General features: G+C 53.3%; 1 protein-coding gene across 2 annotated transcripts in view; it reads right to left on the reverse strand.

The window, feature by feature from the left end:
• The window catches only part of PDE2A (phosphodiesterase 2A), a 276,311-nt gene that overhangs the window by 99,236 nt on the left and 157,876 nt on the right, over positions 1–19,199 (reverse strand). For both annotated transcript variants that reach the window (XM_054015920.1, XM_054015921.1), the window contains exon 3: positions 2,604–2,692. In XM_054015920.1, the coding sequence (XP_053871895.1) occupies positions 2,604–2,692 (89 nt within the window). The remainder of the gene's footprint in view (positions 1–2,603; positions 2,693–19,199) is intronic.

The raw sequence follows: 19,199 nt of genomic DNA on the forward strand, positions 1-19,199 counted from the left end.
AGCTCTGTCACTGACTCCCCGTGTGACCTTTGGGCAAGTCACTTCCCCCCTCCATTCCTCAATTTCCCCATCTTTTAAAATGCGGAGAACAGGGCCACTGACCGACTTCACAGAGTTTGAGTGCTGTTCAGATACCCCGGTGCTGGGAGCCACAGAATCACCGAGGGCTGCCAGCCGTTGAAAACATTTAAAAGGACCCACAGAACAGGAATCCTGCGTGAGGCAGTGGATTAGCAAACAGCTGTTAATCGGGCCCATGAGATGGCCAGGACTGGAATAACAGCGGGTGGAACTGAAGATCAGGACTGAGATGCACCGGCAGAGCCGTGCGGGAAGTTTGTACAGTACCCCCTCACTGTCCCTCTAGAGCTGCCTCAACCTTCACTGCCATTAGCTGTAAATTCCCTTACAGATGGAAAAATCAAACAAACAAACAATTCCTGGCGACGGGCAAAGGGGAAAGCAAAGTGTTGAGTTTGTAAATCTGCCCCCCCTTCCCCGCCGCTGCTCCATTTGACCGGCTGGCAGGTGATTTCATGCTGCAGACGTTCGGCAGCGGGCTGAGAGAGAGGAATTCAAATGACTGAACGAAGCTTTGTACCAACTCCATTGATCTCTGGCTAATGGTCTACTCAGCAAGCCGGCTGCTTCCTAACGAACTCCAGCCCAGGCTGCAGTAGTTCTGCAGCTGATGAGAGTCAAGAAGAAATGACACTGATTTATTCTAATACCCCCAGAGAACCGAATAACTAGAGGAAGTGAGAATATATTGTAACAAACCCAGGGCCACCAGGGATTCCATGGTTATTGCTACACTTCGCATCATTTCTTATTGGAGCTGCAAAGCAGCAGCAAGGCTAGAATCCAGATCCTCCTGCTCAGAAAGAAACCCAGCCCTCAGCCATAGGAGAACCTCAGTAGCTGGTAACAGTATCAGGCCTATGACACACTGCTGAGCAGTGCCGATTCCACCCAGTAGAGGGTGATCAGTGCACACGGAGCAAGCACATTTTTAAAAAGTGCATTTTCAAAAGAGCTTTAGAAATCCCTGTCACACTCCCGTATCTCTACTCTGGCGCCACCACGGCAACCGACTTCCCAAGGGGACATAAAGACAGAGACAAATCCCTGTCCCATTAGATTCACAGATACAGCCAGGACCACGACGGCCAGTTGTCTGATCTCTTGAATAGCACAGAGCAGAGAACCTCCCCAGTAAACTTTGGATCAAGCCCATAACTTCTGTTTGAGGTAGAGCATCGCTTTCAGAAAGGTGTCCAGGCTTGACTTAAAGATGTCAAGTGACGACAAATCCATCATGTCCCTAGATAAGTTGCTCCATCGGTTAATTCCCCTCCCCACTAGAAACCACTGAAAAGCACACAGCTGTGCATAACAATGCTGCCTTCCCAGGGTCAGAACTTTCCCAGTCCTGAGCTCATTTTCTTCACACTAGAGGTTTTTCTTCCTGCTGCAGTGAGGGCTACAAAAGCCGCCAAGTTCGGAGTTCCGACCTTCAATCGTTGTTAAAATGACACGAGCCTTTTACTTTAACCAGAAAATCCCAACACCACAAACTCATTTTTTTAAAGTCCTCCTAAAATAATCCGACTGGACTATATTATCCAGGGGTGAGATAGCTCAGTGGTTTGAGCATTGGCCTGCCAAACTCATGGTTGTGAGTTCAATCCTTGAGGGGGCCATTTAGCGATCTGGGGCAAAAAATCTGTCTGGGGATTGGTCCTGCTTTGAGCAGGGGGTTGGACTAGATACCTCCTGAGGTCCCTTCCAACCCTGATATTCTATGAGAGAGGCCTAATAAGAATTGCTGAAGTTTTTAAGAGTGTCCAAATTCTGGTGCCTCAAAAGAAGCCCAGAACGTTCAACTGAAAAAGACAGAAACAAGTGCTTTGATCCTCCCTTTGCCCCCAACAAAAAGCACCTGAAATGACTTGGCTCAAACATGTCCCCCAAGTTCACCTTCAGGGCTTGGATCGAGCCTGGGACGTTTTAGCCTTCAGGAAAATGCTGAGTCGTTTTAATAAAGGGGGTTGGAATGGAGACCACATCTCAAGCTTAACTCTTAACTTCGAAACGGGCCACTGATGGTGGCAGTGGAGCCGGCTGGAGGGCGACCATCCCATTTCACGGCCATAAGGGAGGTTTTGGGGGGGTTCCCTCCCATTCCACGTTGAAACAAAACCAAAACCTTTGGAACGTGTTTGCAAAACCAAACTCTGGAGCTGGGTGCTTAGGGCATGAGGCTCTCCGCTCTCCCCCACTGCTAAAACATTCTCATGAATCTTTCATGGACATTGATATCGCATCATCAAATGGTTCGCTTTGCTGACACAGCATATTTTGACCTGCTCTAGTTGGGGGAGGGGTTACTGTGACTCTATCACCGGGTGGGGAGGCAGCCAGCCTGGCATACAGGAGACCCACATTCAAGTCCCCCAAAATGGGTGAAAAGGTTTCCACCTGGTCTCATTGGTAGCTAATTCCTGAGGGGCTCAATGCAGCTGAGCACGAGAAAGGGGATTAATTTGCAAGGCTGTCGGACATAGACAGGGCTGCTGTGCATAACCACAGCTGGGGCTTACCTGATCTTTCCCTCGGGAGGCAGCTCGTGGGGAGGGTCGTCGCAGGTCAGCCTGGCTTCTCCGTCCAGCAGGTAGATGTACACATGCTCCTAGGGGGAAGAAAGCACTGCGGTCAGTCACCAGGGCACACGTCTCAGGGCTCGAACAGGCGACTAGGGGATGGTGCCATCAGCCCTGCGTACACATGGGCATCGCCTGTCTTCTCTCTGAGCGAGAATATCCCCTTGTGACGTTATTGACATGAACTGGGACCGTATAGATCATTGTTGCTACCAAAGTCCTGTAGTGGCACCAAATTTGGTATAAAGGATGTCAAAGAAGGTGTCATAACTATAAAGGGAAGGGTAACAGCTGTCCTGTGTACAGTACTATAAAATCCCTCCTGGCCAGAGACTCCAAAATCCTTTTCCCTGTAAAGGGTTAAGAAGCTCAGGTAACCTGGCTGGCATCTGACCTAAAGGACCAATAAGGGGACAAGATACTTTCAAATCTTGGGGGGGGAAGGCTTTTGTTTGTGCTTTTTGTTTGGTCGTGCGTTCGCTCTTGGGACTGAGAGGGACCAGACATCAATCCAGGTTCTCCACATCTTTCTAAACAAGTCTCTCCTATTTCAAACTTGTAAGTAAATAGCCAGGCAAGGCGTGTTAGTTTTCCTTTGTTTTCTCAACTTGTAAATGTACCTTTTACTTGAGTGTTTATCTTTGTTTGCTGTACTTTGAACCTAAGACTAGAGGGGAGTCCTCTGAGCTCTTTAAGTTTGATTACCCTGTAAGGTTAATTTCCATACTGATTTTACAGAGATGATTTTTACCTTTTTCTTTAATTAAAAGCCTTCTTTTTAAGAACCTGATTGATTTTTCCTTGTTTTAGATCCAAGGGGGTTGGATCTGTATTCACCAGGAGTTGGTGGGAGGAAGGAGGGGGGATGGTTAATTTCTCCTTGTTTTAAGATCCAAGGGGTTTGGATCTGTATTCACCAGGGAATTGGTGAAGGTTTCTCAAGGCTTCCCAGGGATGGGAATTCTTGGGATGGTGGCAGCGGACCAGAGCTAAGCTGGTAGTTAAGCTTAGAAGTTTTCATGCAGGCCCCTACATTTGTACCCTAAAGTTCAAAGTGGGGATACTGCCTTGACAGAAGGTCTCTAAGACAAGGTTATGGTTGGCTGGTTATGATTATGCTATCTCTATGCATATATCATTTTTGTATTTAAAGTTATAAGTATTGGCTCTATACTGTCTGTATTTCAAAATTATGCTGTGCTTCTGGGAAACATCCCAGACAAGTTGGTGTTAGCTCTGCCTAGCCTGCTTGATGGCCCATTAAGGACCATCAGCTATACAATTGACCCATGGAGAGAAGGCAAATCCACCTTGTAACTCAGCAAAGTATGCAGGGACTGGCCCATGTGACTCCAGACTCCATTTTGCTGTAATTTTCCACAGTAAGAACAAAGAGGTGTTCTTACACCTGGAAAAGATTATAAAAGGCTGATGCCTCATCTCCATCTTGTCTTCAATCCTGCTTCATACCTCTGGAAGGACTTTGCTACAAGCTGAAGCTTTGAACAAAAGACTGAATGACCCATCCTAGCGGGGGATGTATTCCAGAGACTTAATTTGAACCTGCTGTTTATTCTATCACTACTACAAGCCTGAACCAAGAACTTTGCCATTACTGTATGTAATTGATTCCATTTAACCAATTCTAGCTCTCATCTCTATCTTTTTTCTTTTATCAATAAACCTTTAGATTTTAGATTCTAAAGGATTGGCAACAGCGTGATTTGTGGGTAAGATCTGATTTGTATATTGACCTGGATCTGGGGCTTGGTCCTTTGGGATTGGGAGAACCTTTTTTCTTTTATTGGGATATTGGTTTTCATAACCATTTGTTCCCATAATGAGTGGCACTGGTGGTCATACTGGGAAACTGGAGTGTCTAAGGGAATTGCTTGTGTGACTTGTGGTTAGCCAGTGGGGTGAGACCGAAGTCCTCTTTGTCTGGCTGGTTTGGTTTGCCTTAGAGGTGGAAAAAACCCCAGCCTTGGGCTGTGACTGCCCTGTTTTAGCAATTTGTCCTGAATTGGCACTCTCAGTTGGGTCCCGCCAGAACCGCATTGTCACACCCCTGACTCTGGGAAGAAAGGACAGAGCACTGGACAGGGACCCAGGAGGTCGGGGTTCAACTCCTGGCCCAGACACTGGCTCTCTATGTGCCCTTTGGACACATCAGTTCATCCCGTCCCTCCCCGCCCCATGCCTCGTCTGTACAATGGAGATCACCCCTCCCAGGGTGCGGCAAGGGCAGTTTCTACCAGCGGGGCCAGGCGCTCCCATGCTGTGATGAGGGAACAGATGGACAGATGCCTGTTCTGATCTCAGGGAGGAAAGAGGGCAAGGCCCCTGCCAGGGAACCCGTCAGCAACTGAGCCCAGCAGATGTGGCTAGGGTGGGCTAGCAGAGGACCCTTAAAGGGGCTTGAGTTTCAGAGGGTGGGTGCACAGCACTGTCTGGGCCCCTTTATGGGGGCTCCAAAATCATTAGTCACTTCTGAAAACCTCCTGGGCCTAGCCCTTGCCCCCAGGAGAAGCCTCACAGGACCCCCCGGAGTGGAAGGTGAGACACTGGCCAGGCTGCCCCTAATTCCCAACTTGGAGCTAGACTGACCAGCCTGGCATGGGTGAGATGGGAAACCCTCTCTGCAGAGGCTGCCACCAGGAGGGACATGCAGGATAGCTTCCAGCCCGGCAAATGCACCTCTTCAACCCTCCTGCTACCACAGCCTGGGCCCCTCACAGCTCTGCCAGTGCCCCCAGCCCTAGAGGCCCCAAACGCTCTCGCTAGTTCACCTTGACTTGACCCAAAGCACCTCCTGCTGGTCTGGGTTGAACCGTCCTTCCCCTACTGCTCTTCCACCCATCTCAGCCCTGCCCTGCAGGGCGCTCTCCCCCTGTACTGGGCTCATTCCCATCCCCAGCCCGTCTCTCCTAGTGCAAACCAGCCTACCGAACGCCCCCTCCCTGCCTCATTCCCCCGCGGCCTTGGCGCTGAGCTGGCAGAGGGCTCGGGAGCTGGCACGGGGCATCCCCAGCCTCACAGAAGCTGAGCGCAGCTCCCATGCGACCCCGCGCTCGAAGCCATCGGAATGTCCCAGTGCGGATGTGAAGCCCAAACGCCCCCACCCCTAGTTGTTCCTGTGTGGGGAGACCCGGCACTGCGTGGCACAGGGAGGAGGGCCAGGGTGCCCACAGAAAGCCCCCCCCAGCCCCAAACCGAACGAATCCTCAGCTCACCATGACTGGAGCAGTAACCTGGCACCCTAAGCTCCCCGCATTGCTGTGTGATTTCGCCTCTAATGATCTTCTCAGACATTAATGAGCTTTGCAATTAAGTCTCCCCTGCTGTGGTTGGGCCGGCTGTACATGCAGCTCGCTGGGGGTTTGTCTCACTGGGGGAACTGGCTTCCTCCCGCGGCACACGGGTGCACCCAGAGACACATCGCGGGGCACAGGGGGCAGCTGGATTCAGCCAGGATTCAACCCATGGAAATCTGCTGTGGGGTCCTGTGCCCGGGGGGTGCTCGGTGCGTCCGGCAGCAGGGCAGGGGCGCTGTGCCCGGGGGTGCCGGGTGCATCCGGCAGCAGGGCAGGGGCGCTGTGCCCACACGGAGCATTTCACAGCATCCGGACAGGCAGGGAAGTTTTAAACCCTATGGAATTAACAGTACACCTGTCGCAATCTGCCACACCTATGGGGGGAGGGGGCGCTCCAGAACCTCCCTCCTCTGATGGTTAGAAACCTTCTAATTTCCTGCCTCAGTTTATCCTGGCCAGTTGAGACCAATTCGTTCACAGCAAAAATAACCCCCCACGCCAGCATCCGATTTAGACTTTTAGAACAATTCCCCGTCATCTGACCTCAGGCTCGAGGGCCATGCTTCAGGCCAGTACGTCAGGACCTGCGTAGGTCTCGCTGACTGTCAGCGCTTTCCTGAGCTGGAGACTTCCCAGAAGTTGGGATTCAGGGGGTGCAGGTTTGAAATACGGCTACTAATCCCTGGAGCCCAGGTCTGGATTGGGACAGCAGCCAACCCGCCCGCCTCCTGTCCTCCCAAGTAACGCAAAGCTCCAGCCGGCATTTCAAGCAGCTCCCTAGGCTGGATGGCTGCCTTCATTTCCACAGCTGTTAATTAGTCTGAAAGGTCTATTTCCATATTAATCCCCTTGAGAGCTACCGGCTGGGCCGATGAGGGAGACGTGGCAGTGACGCTTCGTGCCTGGAAACATCCAACCCCTTGATCGCAAGGGCTGGATCTCAGCCAGTAGGATGGTAAACTCAGGACCTCGGAGCAGGGAGACAAAGGGGTAGTCAGGCCCCGCAGCAGAAGTAATGGCTCCAAGCACAGGCCCAACTTCTAATCTCAGCTCCGCGACCGGCTTGAAACAATCTATCGCCTTGAGCAAGTCCTTTCACCCCGTGAGGCCTCATTAAACCCCTCGGTGTCGACACTCCCTTCTCCCCAGAGGTTCTGCGGGGCTTCCCCAAATACACCCCTGGATCCTACAAACAAGCAGCCCCGATAGCTCTCTGTGTCGCTGGCAGCCCAGGCCAAGGTCCCCATGCCCCAGTGGGGCGCTGATATATACGGAGCTGGACTCCGGCTGGCTCAGCTGCGTGCTGGCATTGCTAACGCGGTACGAGAGTGATAAGAACGTTACTGAATGCTTGCGAGTGGCCGCCGGCATTAATCTCACATATAACATCTGCATCCCATGCTGCAATTCTGCATTTGAGTGTCTGCAGTGTACGGCTCTGGGACTGGGTCAATCACCAGACAGGAGAGAGACGTTAATGAGTGGGACGTGTGGTCTCAACAGACGGCGTCACGTCCTGCCCGACAAGGCAGGCCCACCGATGCCAGACGGACTAAAGTGGGCCGTTAAAGAGGACAAAGGACCGTTGTTTACTCTCTCCCCACGCCCAGGAAGATGAGTCTTGCAAGGGAACTCCTCCCATAGGCAAACACTGCAGCTCCAAGCCGAACGGGGGAAGGATATCAAAGCCCCTAACAAGGAAGAACTGGATTTTTATGCTGCTTGGACTCTAGGGGGCCAGGATTACTAGGCATAAGCAAAAGATCCCCAGGGCTTAGCCTGGGGTAGCCCTAAAAGACATAGAGAGCTTGCTTATTATAGAAGCTACTATTACCTTTTGAAACTTAAGACTGCAGCTCACGTATGTGGTGTGTCTTTTCCTGTTTTAACCTTGTAAATAACTCTCCTTTCCTTTTCCTAGTTAATAAAGCTTTAGGATTTATGAGATAATAAATCTCATAGGATTGGCTACAAGCGCTGGCTTTGGTGTGAGATAGAAAGTGCGATTGACCTGGAGCAGGGGTGGCCGACCTGTGGCTCCGGAGCCGCATGCGGCTCTTCAGAAGTTAATATGCGGCTCCTTGTACAGGCACCGACTCCGGGGCTGGAGCTACAGGCGCCAACTTTCCAATGTGCCGGGGGGGCTCACTGCTCAACCCCCTGGCTCTGCCACAGGCTCTGCCCCCTCCCCTGAGCCTGCCATGCCCTCGCTCCTCCCCCCTCCCCCCAGAGCCTCCTGCACGCCACGAAACAGCTGATTGGGAGGGAGGGGGAGGCGCTGATCAGCGGGGCTGCTGGTGGGTGGGAGTGGAGATGGGGGAGCTGCTGACACATTACTGTGGCTCTTTGGCAATGTACATTGGTAAATTTCTGGCTCCTTCTCAGGCTCAGGTTGGTCACCCCGACCTGGAGTAAGTGACTGGTCCATTGGGACAGGGAATAACCTGAATATTGCTGTGATCCTTGGTGTAAGGGACCATCTGTCCCAAGGGAGGCTCACCTGGGTGGCGAGACAGACCGGGGTGCCCACGGGGACTGCCTGTGACTCCATGGTAAGTGCCAGAGGAGTTTACACTTGGTAACGCGCTGGTGAAAGCTAAATACAGAACTCACAGCCCATCTGGAGGTTGTGCCTGGTTCTTAACAGCCTGCCCTGAGCTTGGTGCTCATGCGTCATTTCCAGAGGGCTTGACACTATTGATGGCGCATTTAGCTCGGTCTGCAATGGATTTACCCTCACACAGACCTGTGTGGACGGGCTGCTGCACAGAGGGGAAACGGAGGCGCTTTAAGTACTTTGGAAAAGCTCGCTGGGTGCCAACCTGGATTTTCAGGTACCTAAATAGCAGTAAAAACCTGGCCCTGAGTGACCTGCCCCAAAACCACTGGAGTCTAGGGTAGGGCTATTGGAGATCTACCCTGCCTACAAGGCCTCTGCCTTCTGCTGCTCCCTCAGCTCCCCTTCTCCACTGACCCTCCTGCAGACGTCAGGCGCTTTCCGCCGGCTGGCTGCACCAGGGCTGCGATCTGCAGGGAGGAGACCCCAGCTAACTAATGCCTGTTGCCCAAGCACCTCCCCATAATATCGACAATGCGCCTGGCAGTTTGAGGCTAACTCTGCTTAAAGCTGCAGGACCCAGCGGTTATCTTGCTGTGACAAATACCCCCCAGTGGGTTTCAGACCTTCACCTGGCCATTCCCCCGCCTGGAGAAGGAGTTTTCATGGCACGCTGGCCGGCCGGGGAGGAAGAACTGGGAACTGGGGCGGGGAGGAAATGAGGCCCTTTCTAGCAGCCAGGCCCCTGTGGCAGGGCGAGATCTCACCGCCAGGCCCCTCTGAGCCGAGAACACGAAGGAGTGATCGCTACAAAGCGGCACTGATGGAAACACCGAAGCGCACAGCCGCTGACAGTCATCCCCGCCAGACCCGAACCGGTGACAGCTCAGCAAACGGGAGTCGTGCTGATTTCCCGGGGAACAGCAAATCTGGCAGATCAAATCTCCACTTTCCTCCCCTCTGGGCTTCAAAGTAAAGAGGGAATCTTCACGCTGAGGCCAGAGAGTTCTCCCCAGGGACGTGATTTCCTGGCAGAGCCTTCGCTCAGGGCAATGGATCCTCCAGCCCGGGGGAAGATGACAAGCCGTATTTCAGGGAAATGAAGCACAAGCGTTTGACAGACCCAGGGCAGCGCTTATGGCTGAGAGACGCCGTCCAGGAACGTTTCATTCATGGTGCTGAAGCACGCAGGCGTAGTGCGGGGGACGAGCCTCCGGCAGGTCCTTGCTTGCTAAGGGTGGGGGGTAGGGGTGTTTGATTAAATGACTGTTAACGGCTCCTTCTTTGGAGAACGCTGGTGGGACATTAGACATCAAAGAAGGCCAGCCCCCTTTCCCCCCGTTTTACACCACTGGGCCGGAATGTGCTCTCACGCCCCTGAAGTTCACCTGCATGGGCAGAGTTCCTCCCAATTCCCACGGGCATAACGGAGCAGGGTCAGACCCTCTCCGCTGAGGCCATGGCCTCAGAGCCAGCCCAGCTTATGGTGACCGTGAGTCACCCTTACTGGACAGATATAAGCGGCCTGTGTGAATGGGAAGCATGGCCCAGGGGTTAGGATGCTACCTGGGGACATAGGCTCAACTCCCTGTGTGCCTCAGTTTCCCAGCTGTCCAATCTGTTTCGGGCCCAGCCTCTCTGCTGTGCAGTGGGGGTGGAGGAATGTTTCAGGTCCCCCTCCTCAGTGCAAACACACCCTGGATGCCCGCGCCCACCTGTATGAAAGCTCCTTATTAAGGCTAAGTGAATTAAGCCGCTCGTGGGCCATGCTCAGAGACACCCCGACTGCTAACCTCTCGATTGCGGCAAGCAGCCTGGGCGGTTCCGCTCCTGGCCCAGCAGCCTGGTGCGGTGCTCGTACCCAAAGCCACTGAGTACAGCGACGGGCAGAAATCTTCCAATTCATCCAGTACAGCGCGACTGGGCGGTGCTGAATTAGGGACGGGGCTACCCACCCGCTGGAGGTGCCCTGGTGGCTCTGGCAATCCCCCTCCCGCACGCTGCAGTGACTGAGAATCCAGTCCGACCTTGCCTCATCCGTAGCCCCCCCAAGGGTGCTGCATGGGCACCCTTTGGATGGGGACTTCCTGGGCCAGCCCTGTGATGGCATTAGCACCGAGACCGTGGTGTCTGGAAGTGGGCGGGGCCAGCGCAGAGACACAGAGTGCCCACCCTGATGACGCTCTACAGCTGGCACGGGACCAGCGGAGGGCCTGGGCGACGGGCAGGGGTGTGAGACTGGAATAGGGGCTCATTCTGAGGGCGGACCCTCAGCCTGCGAGGAAATGACCTGGGACAACCACCTGCCCCGTTCAGCTAGTGCCACGACGCCTTGGGTGGCCAGGCACGTGTCTCTCCCTGGCTCATTGCACATGTTCCATCGTCCTTCCCAGCAGCACGGGTGGGAGGATCTGCAGTCACCCGAGTCCAGGGCCTCCACAGGAAGCCAGCGACAAGGAGGAAAGGCTAATTCCGGGCAGCCGGGTGCAATGAAATCCCATTAGCTCCGGCTCATGTAAGAGATAATGCCTGGGCTCGCCGCTGAGTGATTTAATGTTACGATGCCGCGGAAACATTAGAGGCAACAATACAGTTTTGTTCTGCATCAGCCGCTGCCTATCTGATGGGCTTGATTTGTCTAACTCATTACTGCCAGGCAAGTGATGGGTTCAGCCAACGGCCCAGGGAGAGGACTCAGGTCACTCAGCAACTGCTCGCTTGCCGCCCATGAGTAATGTCAATAAGAAGCCATCGTTCATTTGGCCGGCGGGAGGGGGAAGAGCAGATTTGCCTGCGAGTGTCAGCAAACCTCCGAGAAGAGAGGCTGGGTCGGAGGGGATGGCCAGGAGCAAGGAGATATAATTGAGTGGGGGGGGGTGGGGGGCGGAGGGCTGATGCTGAACGTCAGCAAAGAGAAGTTTCCTCGGCCGGGGCCTTGTCTAGGCAGGTGCTGTTAGCACGTGTGAGGAGCCGCGCGCAGACAAAGGTACACTCGCTGCCTTCGGTGCGGGCTAAGCCGGCCGAGCGAACGCTCCGGCCAGAAACGCCCAGAAAACCCCTGGGGTTTGGGCCGTGCCCTGCAACAGGGTCCGGGGAGGCCTCTGAAATCCCAGGTGGGCAGAACGCCGAGCCTGAGTTTAAGGCGAGATGGCACCTCCGCCTGCCCCAGCTCCTCTCTCGGCTGGATCACAGGGGGCAGCTCCTACCCCCAGAGCAATTCAGCACAACCCACGTCTGGCTTGGGACTCTCCCGGGCCACATCCGATGCTGCCGGGGGTGCAGAGGGGCCACACCGCAGTGGGGGGCTGGGGCTCTTGCCGACGCCTGGGGGTAGCTGCAGGGCCGCTGAGAGCGGGTTCGGGCCCCGGTGAAAAATTTTTTTCGGGCCCCCCAGCAAGGGCGAACGGGCTAAACAGGGCCGACGGGAGGAGGGGGAAGCCAGGGAAGCCAGGCCCCGGGCCCGCTTCCGGACCGCCAGGCCCAAGTAAGGCGACGACGGGGTTGGGGAAGCTGGGCCCCGGGCCCCTTTCTGGACCGCTGGGCCCTGGTAATTTGTACCGGCTTCCCGCCCCCTCCTTCCTCGGCCCTGGGTACCTGGGAAATGCGCATTTTAGCAAGGGCAGCCCGAGGCTCTCTGCTAGGGAAGAGATGCTCTTTGCAGAGCAGCGGCTGAGCCCAGGTGGGGCCGGTCTCTCTGAATTCCCCTGATCGCGGCAGACCGAGCTGACAGCGGAGCCGGCTGTTGCCTTGTCGCAGTTTGTCCAACCGATTGATTTATTTCGGGTCAGACACGGGCTGCCTCCCAATTTCATGCTCAGTCAAGCTCATTATGGGGAGGCGATCGCCTGTCCCCGGGGGAAGAGACAGCGGCAAAGCAAGCGCCTTGAACCACCCTGCCCCAGAAGAAAGCGATGGGCCACCAGCCATGGGGCTAGGGAGCAGCAGCGGTGGTGGGGAGGATGGGATGGAGGAAGGGCAGCGGGTGGGTCTTGGGGTTACGGCACTGGGCTCTGGAGACAGGAGCTCAATTCCTGCCCCTGCCAAAGACCTGCTGGGTTACTTTTAGGGCCTACTCCCTAAAATCCACTGAAATCAACAGGAGTCTTTCCATTAACCTCAGTAGGCTTCATCATCCCCTCAGCCGCTCTGTGCCTCAGTTTCTCCACCTGTACACTGGGGATAGCCGTAGAATTCCACTCACTTTGATCCCTTTAAGAAAGTATCCTCACCTAGGATGTAACTATTCTGTGCCCCACGGCAAATCTGAACACCAGCTCCAGGGCTGGAACTCAGCCTCCTGCCTCTAGAGTGAAAAGAGAATCCCCACTACAGCAGTGTAGGGCCTATGACACACAGATGGGCAGTTCTGATTCATCCAGCAGGGGGCAATTGTGTTTTTACACACACACACACACACACACACACACACACTTACTTTCGTACTACATCCGTATCTGTACTTTAACAAGAACACCCTTGTTAGAAGAGCATTCAGTGTCCATGGCCCATAAAGTCCTTCTTTGGCCTTTCTACTGAGGACAGGCACAAGAGGGCCAGTTACTACCTACATCATGGGTCGGCAACCTTTCGGAAGTGGTGTGCGGAGTCTTCATTTATTCACTCTGATTTAAGGTTTCGCATGCCAGTCATACATTTTAACGTTTTTAGAAGGTCTCTTTCTATAAGTCTATAATATATAACTAAACTATTGTTGTATGTAAAGTAAATAAGGTTTTTAAATGTTTAAGAAGCTTCATTTAAAATTAAATTAAAATGCAGAGTCCCCCCGGACCGGTGGCCAGGACCCGGGCAGTGTGAGTGCCACTGAAAATCAGCTCGTGTGCCGCCTTTGGCATGCGTGCCATTGGTTGCCTACCCCTGGCCTACATGGATGTGGGCACCCAAAACCAAACTAAGGCCACGCAGGGGCTACCAAAGATCTGGTACATCTCAGACACCGATGACCTGGCCTGGACTCCAGGTGGGATGTGAAAAACAGCAGGATTGACTCCTCAAGTGACGGAGCCCTCTCTCTCATTGGTTCCCCATCTCGTTAGAACAGAAAGGCTGAGGTGCCCGGCTCTGTCAAGGGATGACATAGCCACAGCCGGCCATCGCCAAGCGACCCTGAAAGGCTTTGGAGAAAGGCCCAAAGGTGAAGCACAGGTGGCCTGAGAACTTCCGACTGTATTACAATTCATGGCTTGGGTTATCTTCTCAATGGGAAGGCGGAGACGCAATGGTGGTGTGTCCAAGTGTCCATGTCTGGATCCAGAGCCAAACTTCTCAGAGCTGCCGTTTTGGCTGGGCCCTGTATCTATCTTGGGTAGGTTCCTACGTACATATCTTGTACTGCAGGGAATAAAAACTGGCTGACTGATAGGTCTCAAAATGTAACTGTAATCGGGGAATCGCCATCTAACGGGTCTGTTTCCAGGGGGGTCCCGCAGGCATTGCGTCTTGGCCCTACACTATTTCACATTTTTATCAGTGACCGGGATGAAAACATAAAATCATCACTGACAAAGTCTGCAGATGACACAAAAATGGGAGAGCGATTTGGAGCACTTAGTAAACTGGGGGCAAGAAAACAATCTGCGTTTTAATGCAGCTAAATGTAAATGTTGACATCTGGGAACAAAGCACGCAGGCCATACTTACGGGATGGGGGACTCTCTCCTAAGGAGCAGTGACTCTGACAAAGACTGGTGGGGGTCGTGGTGGATAATCAGCTGAACACAAGCTCCCAGCGGGACGCTCTGGCCAAAAGAGCGAACGCGAACCTGGGATGCATAAATCGGGGAATCTCAACTAGTAGAGATGATTTGCCCTCTGCATTTGGCACTGGTGCGACCGCTGCTGGAATCCCGTGTCCAGTTCTGGTGCCCACAATTCAAGGAGGATGTTGATAAATTGGAGAGGTTCAGAGAAGAGTCACGAGATTAGTTTAGAAAACTTGCTTTATAGCGATAGACTCAAGGAGCGGTGTCAATTTAGCTTCACGAAGAGAAGGTTACGGGGTGATGCGATTAGTTTCTAAGTACCGACATGCGGAACAAATATTTAATAACGGACTGTTCAATCTAGCAGAGAAAAGTCCAACATGATCCAGTGGCTGGAAGCAGAAGCAAGACAAATTCTGACTGGAAATGAGGTGGACATTTTTAACGGTGAAAGTAATTAGCCGTTGGACCAGTTTCCCAAGGCCCGTGGTGGATTCTCCATCGCGGACAGTTGTGAAATCAAGCCTGGCCGTTTCTCTAAAAGTTCTGCCCTAGGAATGCTTTTGGGGCAGTTCTCTGGCCTCTGGTATACAGGTGGTCAGACTGATCCCAACAGTCCCTTCTGGCCTTGGAAGCTATGATGTACACAGGGACCTTTGCTATTGGCTTAGTATTACCTGGAGAAGGCACTCAGCCATTATGGTGAAAGATAAAGTCCTAAGGTGGAACGCTAGCTCTCCTAAGTCTCCGCTCATTACCCTCTACGCTAGACCACAATGCCCCTCTCCAGCTGAAAGACGGCCCTTCCACATGGAGGTGCCCTCTGCCGGACGCACCGTCTCCGGGAGGCAGGACCGAAGGGGTTAAAATGAAACAGGTTGGAGCACTGTGTTGGTTTGGTTTCTTCTCTCCACAAAGCATGTGCCCCTTCCCTCCCACCACGCACAAAACAGACCTGAACGTCTGGATAATTATATTACACAGTGAGATCAGAATGGTATTCTCTTCACTCCGTTTGCAAACACAAAGAATGGTTTCCCAGCACGTCAGTTCGGTTCTTCAATAGATGTGGCTTCTTGTAAGGCCGTCGGTAATTGACTAAGTTCAAAGTTCCCTAATTGGCTTTTAATAAAAGAGGGATGGAGGGTGCGAGGGAGTGGAGAGCTGCGAAGACTGAAAGATTCAGCGATGCTACACCCCGACAGGACCGGTATGATAAGCGAGTCCGACACAGGTCACAGAACCTCACCCAATAAACTCTGCACCAAGCCTGTGACTTCTGGTGGAGTTGGAGAAGATCTTTTTACAGTGGCTCTCAAACTTTTACATTGGTGACCCCTTTCACACAGCAAACCTCTGAGTGTGACCCCCCCTTATAAATTAAAAACACTTTTTAATATATGTAACACCATTATAAATGCTGGAGACAAAGCGGGGTTTGGGGTGGAGGCTGACAGCTCATGACCCCCCACGTAATAACCTCGTGACCCCCTGAGGGGTCCCGACCCCCAGTTTGAGACCCCCTGTTTTAGAAAGATTTAACGGTCTTGATTTAACGACTTCTCACGATGGAGACGCCACTGTATCTCTAGTTGCACCAAGGGCGAATTCCCCTCACTTATAAAAATGTCACCTTATTTCCAGTCCAAATTTGTCTAGCTGCCGCTTCCAGCCATTGGCTCTTGCTGCGTCTTTGTCTGCGAGAGGAAAGAGCCAGCGACTATCAGAAATCTCATCATAAAGGACTTAGATACTGTAACCAAGTCACCTCTTAGCCTTCTTCTCTTGGATAAACTCAATAGACTGCGCTTGGTTACAGGTCCTGTCTCTGCTAGCTCCCCCCTTCTAATCTGGCTCGGAAGGGCAGTTCTACCAGGAATTCATCCCTTCTCCCATCCTCTGTCTTGTCTAGTCAGACCGCGAGTTCTCTGGGCAAGGGCCTGTCTCTGACTCTGTGCATGTGCAGCACCTGGCGCGATAGGGCCCTGATCTCAGTCCATGCCTCCAGGTGCTATTACAATACAAATAAGAGTGACTGGAAGTTGTCACCAGCTGCTGGCTCCGTGACACAAGTTGGTGGGTCTCAGCTGAGCTACCCACTCGCCCCCAAAGGTGGGCCCATCTGTCCCAGGGATACGCGGAGGGCATCAGCCTCCCAGGCTGTCACCACAGCACCGTTCGCTAGCAAGAAAGCAGTGGGCAGAGATGGCACACGGAGCATTAACCCTAATGAGGGTTAGCAGGTACTGAACTTGGGGCTGGATCCGAAGAGGTGCCCAGCCCCTGGCTGCAGATCCAGCTGATTTCAGCTCCACACATGCTCTGTGGGTGAAGTTGTCAGACTGCACGCTAGGAAGTTAACTCCTTCATTGCCTCTCGTATCGCACACAAGCCCCGGCCACTCCACCGCAGATGGGAGGGAGTTTTACTAGACAGCCCCGGTGGGCAGACAGGAGTCAGGAGTCTCCTGTACAGTTGGGAGATGGATGGGCATCATCCTCCCGGCCTCCCCCGCATCATCATCTGCAGCAGCAGCTGGTCTCCAAATTCCAATGACCAGCCACACCCACAGCCAGAGGCCAATCAATGACATGGACAACTGAAACCAGCCTGGCCCCAGGCTAGTTCAGGGACTATCGCACAAATACAAGCACGTCTTTCAGAGCCCCAAAGCATGGTAGGTGCCTCCCAATGCATGACACAGGCAGGCATGGTGGGAAAAGGGGGTAAGTCGGCGGGAGGGAGGGAGGAAGGTCAGGGGCTAAGCAATGTGATAACGTGGTTACTCAGTGAGGGCTAGCGCACTGTGTGGACAAGTGAAGACATACAGTAATGTCTCCTCTGGCTAATTCCCTGTGGGCACTGAGAGGCAGCATGGCCTAGTGGATAGGGTATGGGGGCTGAGAATCCAGATCACAAAGCACTGCCTTTACAAACAGTTATTCAGCCTCACAGCAGTGCAGGGAGGTAGAGCAGTGCTAGTTTAGACGGGAAACTGAGGCAGCGAGATGGCATGGGAAGTTTTCCTTTGTCGGAAGTCCTCAGCAGCCATCTCGGAGGCTGTTTAAGGCTAGCTCCCGGAAGGAAAGGGGCTCTGTCCATCTGATAGGCTGCGTGCCAGGAACAGGTCACCCGACTCTCATCTTACTTCTTTACAAGCAAAGTGGATTTGTGCCAATCTCAACCATAGGTTCTGAGGGCTTGAATCTGGGACCACCAGCACCAAAGCACAGACCTCTACCACTTGAGCTAAAGGAGTGCCTAGGTATTCCGCCAGCGGCAGTAGGTTATTATCCTCAACGTGTGCCAAGATGAGACATACGCTTTACAAGCATATTACAGCACCTGGGCTATGCAAACAAGCCACGGACCCAGTGTTAAGAGGGTCTGGAATAAATACACCTCCCCCTTTATTTGATTAAAAAAACCACTGGCAATTATCCCCAATTTTCTATGCAGCAAGGTGCCTGAACATGAGCTGCATTTATCGCAGCGATAAAGGGAGCGCTGGTTAACAAAGGAGTAATGTGCACTCAAATACCGGGCAACTGAAAAGAACTAATTAAAAAAAGAAAAACACCCTACACAAGCCCCTTGCTAACAGTTCACTGGAATAATTGTATTGTGTGAAAACAGATTCTATTGCTTACATCGCAGCAGAGCCGTGAAAAGAATACATTCCATCACGCCAGCTTGATTCCACCGCCTTTGTGCTGCCGAATCCAGCCTTCCTGCAACCCTCAGCTCTGACAGATAAAGCAGAGCGGGCCGGAGCGGCGCTCGCTTTAGTCAGGCGAGGCATGCAGGGCCCGATCCAGTCCTTAGAGACGCTAGTTTAAACCAGGCGTCCCACTGCTGCTGTCAGCGGTCACCCCGCATTGACACTGGTGCAAACACGAGCAGGATCTTAGGGGGTGTTCTGTGACACTGGTGCAAACACAAGCAGGATTTTAAGGGGTGTTCTGTGATACTGATGCAAACACAAGCAGGCTCTTAGGGAGTGTTCTGTGATACTGGTGCAAACACAAGCAGGCTCTTAGGGGGTGTTCTGTGGCACTGGTGCAAACACGAGCAGGCTCTTAGGAGATGTTCTGTGACACTGGTGCAAACACGAGCAGGCTCTTAGGAGGTGTTCTGTGCCTTGCTATCACTGAAATGCCTGAGCATGTACACTGTGCATGAGTAAATCAGGCAGCCCCGTGCAAAGGACACTGGGGTTCCACCACCAAAGACAAGACTTGACTCTGCTCTTGAACCAGCTCTGCGGCTCCTTACCCAGAAGGCATGGGATTGCGGCTCCCCATTCGGCGGACCAGATCCCCACCGGGCATCAAGCAGGGTAGCTCTGCGCTGACTCTGGTGGAGCGATGCCGATCGACACCCACTGAGGATCTGGCCCAGAATGCAGAAGCACCTGGACTCCACTAGGGCATTCTAATTAGACCAACTGCCTAGGGTGGGGCTGGCCTGCTAGTCAGGGAATCGCTTCCCTCCCCACTTGCTGGGAGGTGCATTACCTGTGCTGGGCAGGTGGGTTTGCAACCTGGGCAGCTGCTGGGCCGGAAGGGAAGAGGCGTGAGACCACAACGTCACTGGCTCAAATCCAGCCCCGCCCGGTTGTCATCAAAAGACGTTTGATGGTCTGTGTCAAAAGAGCGGCGGACTTAAATGCTTAGAGGGGGTGGCCAGTCTTGTGGCTGAAGCTGGCCTGGGGCTCAGAAGAACTGTACTCTATTCCCTGCAGTGCCACCATGAGCAAGAGACACCCCGTGCCTCAGTTTCCCCTGGTGAAGAATGGGATTATAATGCTTCCCCAGCCCTGTGAAGTGCTAGGTACAAACACCCGCGTATGCAGGAAAACAGCCTTGCGATGCCCCGGGGCGCTGCCACATGCAGCATTCTGGGTTAACCCCCTCCGGGCACAGATGACTTTCTTTTGCTC

Source organism: Malaclemys terrapin, chromosome 1, assembly GCF_027887155.1.
Source record: "Malaclemys terrapin pileata isolate rMalTer1 chromosome 1, rMalTer1.hap1, whole genome shotgun sequence".
NCBI lineage: Eukaryota > Metazoa > Chordata > Testudines > Emydidae > Malaclemys > Malaclemys terrapin.